The 9,450-nt window shown below is 37.6% G+C and overlaps 3 protein-coding genes across 4 annotated transcripts; 1 reads left to right on the top strand and 2 right to left on the bottom strand.

Moving 5' to 3' along the window:
• Positions 1 to 810: 810 nt before the first annotated feature.
• Positions 811 to 2,608, bottom strand: LOC135939229 (uncharacterized). Of its 2 annotated transcripts, XM_065483503.1 has the most exons (5): positions 2,466 to 2,608; positions 1,466 to 1,664; positions 1,157 to 1,410; positions 1,004 to 1,108; positions 811 to 938 (listed from the first exon to the last, which is right to left on the bottom strand). In XM_065483503.1, exons 2-5 carry the CDS (start codon positions 1,633 to 1,635, stop codon positions 874 to 876), a joined length of 594 nt encoding a protein of 197 aa, XP_065339575.1. In that variant the 5' UTR covers positions 1,636 to 1,664; positions 2,466 to 2,608; the 3' UTR covers positions 811 to 873. The 2 variants fall into 2 exon arrangements, with proteins under 2 accessions (XP_065339575.1, XP_065339573.1); XM_065483501.1 differs by lacking the exon at positions 2,466 to 2,608 and having other exon boundaries at positions 1,466 to 2,353.
• Positions 2,609 to 2,673: 65 nt separating this feature from the next.
• aph-1 (gamma-secretase subunit Aph-1) lies at positions 2,674 to 5,088 on the top strand. The gene is made up of 3 exons (XM_065483500.1): positions 2,674 to 2,816; positions 2,949 to 3,290; positions 4,244 to 5,088. The coding sequence occupies exons 2-3, from the start codon at positions 2,970 to 2,972 to the stop codon at positions 4,673 to 4,675; spliced, it is 753 nt and encodes a 250-aa protein (XP_065339572.1). The 5' UTR covers positions 2,674 to 2,816; positions 2,949 to 2,969; the 3' UTR covers positions 4,676 to 5,088.
• Positions 5,074 to 8,482, bottom strand: LOC135939226 (arylsulfatase B). The gene is made up of 9 exons (XM_065483496.1): positions 8,289 to 8,482; positions 7,680 to 7,838; positions 7,390 to 7,617; positions 6,926 to 7,178; positions 6,697 to 6,866; positions 5,808 to 6,099; positions 5,579 to 5,760; positions 5,323 to 5,528; positions 5,074 to 5,263 (listed from the first exon to the last, which is right to left on the bottom strand). Exons 1-9 carry the CDS (start codon positions 8,406 to 8,408, stop codon positions 5,146 to 5,148), a joined length of 1,728 nt encoding a protein of 575 aa, XP_065339568.1. The 5' UTR covers positions 8,409 to 8,482; the 3' UTR covers positions 5,074 to 5,145.
• Between the last annotated feature and the right edge of the window lie 968 nt (positions 8,483 to 9,450).

The raw sequence follows: 9,450 nt of genomic DNA, 5'->3' as shown, positions 1-9,450 counted from the left end.
AGCTACATTCATATTCCATTTTCCTGCATTTCTTTGCACGAGAAAGAATTAATATCTTTATTCTTGACAATAATCAAACAATTTGTATAAAAATGCGTCGGACGCCTAAGGCTAGCGCCTTTATTGATCTATTCCACAAGGGTTTCGTTGTTACTTGTGTTGGAATGACATTTTACGGCCTCTATATGATTGGCATGAAAGCCGAAAGATACTTCAGCATCATACGGCCACAACAGAAATTGAAAGAATTGGAACTGCAAAAACAACTTTTAGCAGAAGGAAGGGAAAAACTAGAAGAACTAAATCCTTAAACTTTAATTTGAGGTGAAAACATTTGTAGAGTAATTGTGCTGACATTGGTATCAAAATTATTTTTTTCAGGTTTGCGCTGTACATATATTGGACAAGTTATGTTCAGGATTGACAGAAGAGGATGCTCATTCATCATTTTTGTAGCTATATAAATGATTACAATTTAACTATAAATAAGACAAAATGGCAATTTTTTATTTCATAATATCTATTTTGGCTTCGTTCTTATTGCATAATGATATTACACATTTTTGTATGTACGTGTTAATAGATGCATACTTAAGTCAGTCACCTAATCTCATACATTATTGTGAGAAAGTACAGGTTTTACCTATCGTGAACCACGCATCTATTCACATCCAAAATTTGCAAGTTTAGAAATACTCAACGCTTTAGCAAATAATCCCAATTTCACACTGCTAATTATTTGCAGTTTAACTAACATGGATCATGGGGGTACTCCAGCTATCAACTGATTAACTTTAAGCAATTCTGTGGTGACAATGATAATGGAAATTTTATTATAATATAACAAGCAAATTATAGCATAACAGCAAATTTCTAGTCATCAAAACACTTAAAAGTGCATGGTGCCTGAAAAACTTTAAACCTTCTCTGGTCATCTTCTGAGAATAGAACAAAGAAATAAATTCAGTACAGATCTCGAAAAGCGGGATCTCAAGAATCTTACCAGAAAATCTCAGTCGAGTGGGAACAGTTATGTTTTGCCATTCGTCAGAACCATCACAGCAGTCACATATTCCATCATTTACTCGTCCAGAAGGTATCCAAGCGTCTGAGATTTAAATTAAATATTTTAGTGGAGCAATCACAAGAAACAAACCAGGTTTAGATGCTCGTTGGTGGAAGGTGCAATAAAATCTTCCATTTTCGCTGCAAGCACTTGTTCCTGGTTCATCACTCCCATCTCGAGGGCAATCACAGTAATCATCATTCACTTTAATATAGTCAATTAGAAGGCCTGACTGAATGCACTTGAATTTCTTTTCTTTGGTCGGTTTGTAATGCACTATGTCTTGCAATCGAGATCCACGAAGCAGATTAATTTTCTTTTGAATTGCAAAATTTTGCAGAACCCTTTAAAAAATCATAATTATTGTATAGATTATATGAAATCAATTGGTGATCTTACTCTTCCTGCAGAGTATTTTGGTATACTTGTTTAGCATGATCCAGTATTTCCTGTTGAGCTATGTAATGAGCTCCGATAAATTGCCAAAACACGAAAGCCATTCCAAGTATGACTACACCTACAAAAACATATTTCATCCGTATCCAACGCTTTCTCTGCCGCGGTTTCATCTCAGCCTGTTGGTTTTGTAGTGTCGACTCTGTAACAACATCAAGCATTACACGATGTATCAGTTAGAAACATGAATCTTAATAGAAACATGGCTATTTTGGAAAAGTTACAGTTCTCGCCAATTTACAGTTTTCGCCTTTCAATGTTATTAGTATAGGGACAACAGATTTGATGCGTGCAAACGGTAAAGTCGGCGAGAACTGTAGCTTTTCCATAAATCATTTTTATGATTCTATTTTATCAAATTAAATAATTAAGAGAAGATAATATAAGAACAATTAAATCTTATTTTCAGCCGTTCAACGAGGAGCCAGGTGAACAAATATATAATTAATGAAATTAAGTAACAATAATAAAATCTACAAGAACGTGTTATGTATTTTCATTTGTTATGTACATTTAAAAAGGGTGGATATATCTTCCCACCTAAATTTAATACGAATACATGAGTCGGGAGGCCGCTATACATAATTAAAGACACACCTAATTTAGGAGCTTTAATAAAAATTCAGAAAACGTTGAAAAATTCCATCTTTAGACCATTGTGAATATAGAATTCGGTACGAATAATAGGGGCTACAGGGTACAGTAGGGTTCTCTCATTTTATCTAAATGCACCATATTTTTATTGCACCGCGCGCAGTGCACCTGATTTAGGTGCAAAAAAGAGCAAAAGGTTCAGGGGCTCGAGTATGTATGTGATTGTCGATATTTAAAAAAATATTTGACAGCGACAAAAAATTAAAACAAAAATAAAAAAACATTCTTCAACATATTAACAAACTGGCATTCATCTTAGTTTTGTATCACAATAATTTTGCACTTTTACCGTTTTTCTATGTCTATCACAAACACATTTTACTGAAAAATATTTTGCGAAGCCGTAAACTAGCCGGCGTTTTTCTTTTCACGAGCACAGCCGGCCAAGCCACAGCAGGTTGAACTTCAATCTCATTAAAGGCTGGACAGCAACAGCAGGCGACACACCCCTTTGTTTTGATCACCTCTGCTGCCATCTGCTATCCACAGCATCAAATCTTGGACTTACCGAGAGACAGAGACAGCCCGGAAATTGTCATACAGAATAGAAAAGGGCTGGACTCGGGAGGAGAGATAAGCTAGAGAAAAGTGACAGATTATTAAACGTTCGGTTTCGTTAAGGATTCCACCATTTGAAACGGTGTGTATCGTTTGTATGTTATGATAGATTGATTTACATCCAATGGAGTTGACCAAGTCACTGTTTTTAAAAAAAAATGTGCATAAAATGCCGCACGCTAATGACTAACACCCACCCACTCTTCTTTTACAGAGTCTTCTAAAATCTACAAAAATGACGATCATGGAATTTTTCGGCTGCTCCTTCCTGGCGTTTGGGCCTCCAGTAGCAATGTTCGCCATCACAATTGCCAAAGACCCAATAAGGATAATCATCATGATCGCAAGCGCCTTTTTCTGGCTAGTCTCTTTATTGCTGTCATCAATATTATGGTTTATCGTGATACCCCTGAGGAACGTTCTTATATTTGGACTGGTGTTCTCCGTGTTTTTCCAAGAGCTCTTCCGATTCTTCTTCTACGTCCTTCTAAGAAAGGCTGAGTTTGGCTTGCGAAGAGTCACCGAAGAGGACACCCACATCAACAACAATCGACAGGTGGAATATGAAAGCTTGATTTTAATCGTGATTCCTTAAGAGGTTGAAAAATTAGCTTTTGCGCCCCAACGTTTTTAGGGTGCTGACGCTAACCCCTCAATCAATTTTCCTGAACACCTTCATTTTTGTCAGTTGAAAAATTTCAGATTCCAAAGGACCGAACTGAAGATTTTAAAATTCAATGCACTTGAGGAGCATTTTAAAGTAAACGTTTTTTAGGCATGAGACTATGCCAAGAAAATACGAGGAGCACGTTGTTAACTTCAAAACAGAAAAACAACTTAATGTTAAAAAAATCCTTGGTTGGAAGTGGCAATTTTCTATTAATTTTTGCTTGTACAGTCAGGAAATTACCGCCTCCAACTGTGGAATTCATCCCAATTTATTTCAACTTAAAACGTCATTCTCAATTGGTCCAGGCACAGGCACTTGAGGTATCATTCTGTAAATTCAAAATTCCCGCTAGGACGGGAAAAAAAATTGCTATTCAGATTGATATTTTTTCAGACTTCTCACTCTCATCTCTTTAACTAGAGGTATCAATATGCTGAACACTTTGTTTTGGAAATTTTGTATGCCTTTCACACGCAGGCAGTGTTTTAAGTGCAATTTGGGGGTTGTAAAAAAACCCTTGAACTCGAAAATAATCAATTGAAAGTAGAACTGAGCGTATCAGACCGGACATGGAACATTTCAAATCCCTTGTTCTATCTTATCTCTCAAAAACAGAGCCACCAATGGACCTATTATGGAGAAATAAACAGAATTGGAGCACTTCCTTCAATTTTCCTGGATTTACGTTTTGACTTGATCTTTAGCTCTTTAGTCTGAACACCCGCATTACCCCTACTGTTACTCGAGCTTTGAAAACAATACTCTGCTGTTGTCACGGGGGTGTAGAATTCAAATATTTTATGATCAAAGCCCTGATTTATAAAATTATCCACTTCCAGGTTTTAGCATACGTATCTGGCCTAGGCTTTGGATTGATGAGTGGAGCGTTTTCACTGGTTGACGTCCTGGCTGACGCTGCTGGTCCTGGCACGATGGACCTGAACGGCGGCTCCGAGTACTTCCTAGTGATCTCGGCCGCCACCACGCTGTGCTTCATCCTGTTACACACCTTCTGGGGCGTTATCTACTTCTCTGCCCTGGACCGCAGGGTGATCTGGCAGGTGGTCTATGTGATCGCCTCGCACTTGCTAGTTTCATGCATTACGCTTCTCAACCAGTATCAACAGTACGTGCTCACCCTGATTGGAATCTACTTGGTCCTGATTGCCACTGGCGTGATCACCTTCAAGGTCGCCGGTGGCACCTTCAACAGCCTGAAGAGAGGCTTCATGTGGCGACCAGCAGCCTCCATCAACGTCAGCGCAGAATAAGGTTGCTTTTGTGACGTGGTTGTAATTTATTTACTCTTTGTTTCCTGAGAATTCCTCTCTTAACATACCATATTTAGTGAAAGACAAATCCGCTCTTTATGAACAGTCCTTATCTTTTAGTTTTAATTTTCTGTAATTTATTTATCATTCCAATGTAAAGCATGTCAATGACAGTCAATGTTTGTTTTTCTCTTTCTTTGATGGCTAAATGCGCTAACGGCTAAACAATACTTATATAAAGGCAATTATTTTTTTTTGTAATTTCAACGCTAACTGCTCTAAAATGAACTTTTTGAGGAAAAGCCGGCGTTAGAAGATTTTGATATATGTGCAAAATGATTGATGTTCAAGATTGTAAGTCTGAAGATGTAATTGTAAGTAATTAAAAAATGCTAAAGTTCTGGGTTGCAAAACATAGATTTTTAATTTATATATCATATAGCATACAGTTAATGCATATCTGGAGGGCTTTAACTGATCAATTCCTCTGTATATTGTCCTGACTCAGCTTTCGGTCTCCGTAGGTCGGTTTCGCACAACCTTGATGGTGGATAGTCCCTCCAGTTTGTCCACACATTATCCCAACATCTTTTTACCATTGAGTTTTTTATATATATATTATTCTCTTAAATTCATAATAAACTCACTTGGGATTGCTGGCTGGATCGCGAGGCGTATTTCTTGGGGGGACCAGAGTGTTGTTGTGCTCAGAGAGCGACTCAAATAACTCATCAACTATATCTCTCCTCTCATCAGCAAGATTATTTGTCTCACAGGGATCGTCTTTCAAATTGAACAGGCAAATTTCTCCCAATTCAGGGTGGCACCGCTGAAACAATTTTCCGCCCTGTTCCTACTTAATGATCAATTTTAATTCCAGAACATCATACAGTGTTGAGTTACCGTTTGACAGCTCACTTCAGCAGCTTGTCTGATACCATTTATTATACTTGGAGACGGGAGAGGACATTTGGTCTTCCTGATAGATTTCGTCACTGGGCATTCTTTTAACGCAATCCAGTCATATTTGTGATCTCTTCCGCAAGGGCCGATGCGCTTGTCAAACTTTCCGTTCTGTATGGTTCCTATTGACTGTTGAACTGGCAAGTTCCAAGCATTTAAATTTCCTCACCTATTGATAGTTTCCAAATGTCATCCTCCTTGCGTTTGATCAGCGCGGACAAGTTCCTTTGGTTGTCTATGACTAGTAGGAGCTCGTCATAGGTTTGCATGGCGGGATCATTAATAGCTGCCCAGACGTCGCGACCGTCTAGTTGCTTGTTCAATGCGTATTCTGCCCCTATAGCGGTTAGCAAGGTCGGCAGCCAATCCTGAATGTGGATCATTTGGTTTGATACGCGGGGTGTGTTTTTGATTAGCGGGCTCCATATTAACGCTGCGCCTCGAACTCCTCCCTCCCACAACTGCAATACAGCATTAACAATGTTCTATAAAATTTGATTTCCTAATGCATAATATCGAAAAAATTGGGAAAAAGAAAATTGGTGCGTTTTCTGTACATGGCAATCTCATTAGCAGCACTATATTTATTAACACAGCTCTGACGCAATGACACGATTTTGCTACAAACAGTCTTTCAAAACGGTTGATTGCATTTTGAAAATTGCAACGAAGATAGATAAGTTAACGTTCTTAATTGCTAGATAAAACAACAATTATTGAGCAAAAGATTCAAAAACTATTTTTAACCAAATAATTGTAACACTTGGAATGTTTTCTTTGAGAATTATAAGCAACATTTCTCATAAACATCGTTCAATGTTTATAATCATATTAACAAGTGAAATACTAAAGCCATATAATATTCTTAAAATTTAGTGTGTTGAATCTCCCATTTATCAAATTTATTTTTACTTTGTTTTTAAATTTATCTGTCCAAAAGTACAATTTCTGTGCAGGTGGCTATGAGGAATTTTATTTAAAAACAAAAATTTGATTTGAATAAAGCTAAATCGCAATATTATGATGTAAATTTAAATTAAGCCAAACTTGAGTCATACCGAATCTTTGACGCCTCTTAGGGGCCAGTTGCTGGCTGCATTCAAATTGAATCCACCAGCAGGTCCACCATTGTCGGTCGTAAATATAATAATTGAATCATCAAGCATGCCCTTTTCGCTCAACGCCCTTGTGACCTCGCCCACAGACTCGTCCATCAACGAGAGCATTGCTGTTTTGATCTACTTGTGTCAGTTTAATGTTTTTTTACGATAATTTTAAAGTTGTGACCTGCAAAAATTCGTCGATCCTTGTCTTCGATATAACTGAATTTCTGCACAACTTCTTCAGGCGCCTGCAATGGTAGGTAGGGGTTCGCAGAGTGCGTCGCCAAGTGCGCCAAGTACAGGAACAGCGGCTCCGAAGTATTGTGATCGTGCACGATTTTGACAGCTTCTTCCGTCAGCAGGGTGGTTGTGTACTTTCCCCTGCTGTCGAATGACACATTCATGTTTCTTCTCATGTCATAACCCCAGTAGAACAGCTGTTAAAAAAAGCTTTGTAAAATTTAAATCCCTTAAAACATACATGTAGTCTTTAAAGGTTTTAAAATCGACAATAACGCATGTGTTTCATAATTATATTCAAAATTTAAATCAGAGCGGTGGCAGTTTTTTTATGAGCCAGCCTCCACCCATTTAAATTATTTGGCAATCGCAGAAACGTTAATCTTTATAGTGTTATTTAATTATTACGCTTTCTTGCGCTGTGTGGTCATAGTAATCCTGGTGGCCTGACCAGTACCCAAAGTGCGAGTCGAAACCTCGGTAGAGCGGGGTGTACTCTTTTTTGAAGTGACCCAAGTGCCACTTGCCTACAATGTGGTTTTTGTACCCTTGTTCCCGTAAGTACTGGGGCAGCAGTTTTTCTTGCAAAGGCAGTCCCCAGGGCTCATTCGCAAATATCACTCTGTGCTGCATTCCTGTTTCAAAAATCAAGCCATAGGTTATTCCCAACTGCATGGCAGTGCCCGTTTATACTTTCCAGTGTGAATTGGATGCTTGCCAGTCATGAGAGCACTTCTGGAGGGCGTGCAGACGGGCATGACATAGTAATTGTTCAAGATGACCCCTGAATAGGCCAAGGCATCAATATTGGGCGTTGGAATTTGATTGGATCCGTGAAAGCCGACATCGTTCCAACCCTAAAATGGATAGAAGGGGGGTAAGAAAATTAAATATTTTAGAGCTTTTGATCCTAAAAATAATAAAAAAAAATCAGAACTTGGGAATAAAAATTATCTTTTGTTTTTTCAAAGATTTTTTTAAGATTAAAATTTATGTCCAAATTATACTAATTTTGTGTTACAAACAGCCTGATTTATTTAAACCGATAACTATACCTGGCCAAATTGTGGAAGAAAAAATGTTTTACTCCCTAAGAATTATTAATTATAACAGAAGAGCAATTATAAGAGAATTACGGAAAATAAGTTGAAAATGATTTAATTCACAGATATTATTATTAAGTGTATTCTTGTATAGCATTGAGAAGCAGATTTAAATACGGCCTTTTAAAATAATATGGAACAGAAATCAATATATCTGGAGCTCGCGTTGGTCGGCATTTGCGAAATCCCCTGTGGCAATCTTACCAGGTCATCTGCAATTATGAAAATAATGTTTGGCTTCTTTGGCTGGGAGGCACCAAGCTCGGTGGAAAGCAGCATCATTACAGCCAAGAAGAATAATGAAGGGAGTGCCGACAGTGGCATGATGACACTATCCTCTGACACTTCCTCGCGGCCTGCGACTGTAAGCTGAAATGAATCGACGAGCGTGGCTGGCCCTCTATTTAAATAATATACACTCTCTGGTTGAGAACGTATCGACGTGCCCGGGAGGATGTTTAAAAACTGATACATTGGTGTGTGCAAGTGATCGTAAAAAACAGAATGTTTAATCTAAAAAATGTGTGTCAGTAGATTCCATTCAAATGAGGGCGTATGTTTTAGATATTTCCCAAACGTCATTAATTGTAAGTGGATGGCCGCAGATTTGTGGTGGTCTTTACGTGTCAAACGATTATTTTCATATTTGTATGGCTGAAAAATTAAAGTTCTAAAAAGCCATATTAGATCGCATTCGCTGTATGCGCACCGTGCTCACTATAAACCTATTTTTGAGATAAAACGATGCCACTTTCTGATAGTACAACATACATATTCAAGTATACTCTAATATAAAATGCGTAAATGTATTTATCATCCTGTCAAAACGCCCACATTGATAAGGCACGCACTATGCCATTCCTCCCATTTAAACTAAGTGTTGTTTTTTATGCAGTGTGCAGTCATGTTCGCAGAAAAAAATGCAACTTTCTAATTCCCTCTTCTATCTTGTCAACGTCCTCTTCTCGTGAAAGTTTAAATCATCCCCGCTCAATATATTGATAGAGGTATTATTTTTCACTTATTATATTGCTTAGAGATAATTAGCAAAGAGGAAAAGGGAGAACGCTCAGTCAGTCTACCTGATCTAATTGAAAGACCAAAAATGCTCTGCAGTTATTTTTAGCTAAATTCAAGCCCGCACTGCGTAAGAATTATTTTTTTCAATTGTATCTGTATGGATAACAGTAAATTAAATAATATGCTTTTAGATGGTAAATATTCCATTCGTTTTAAGGTGTCCAACGCATTAGTTAGTACTAGCCGGCACAGTATAGTTAATAACAATTTCTGATTTATGAAATAAAAATAATATACTTTTACGAATTTCTAGTTTTCAGTGTTTTTATATTTTAGAACGTTTCTA

This window comes from Cloeon dipterum, chromosome 3, assembly GCF_949628265.1.
Source record: "Cloeon dipterum chromosome 3, ieCloDipt1.1, whole genome shotgun sequence".
NCBI classification, from domain to species: domain Eukaryota; kingdom Metazoa; phylum Arthropoda; class Insecta; order Ephemeroptera; family Baetidae; genus Cloeon; species Cloeon dipterum.
The sequence above is the reverse complement of the archived record's forward strand: the minus strand, read 5'-3'. Positions and strand labels throughout refer to the sequence as shown.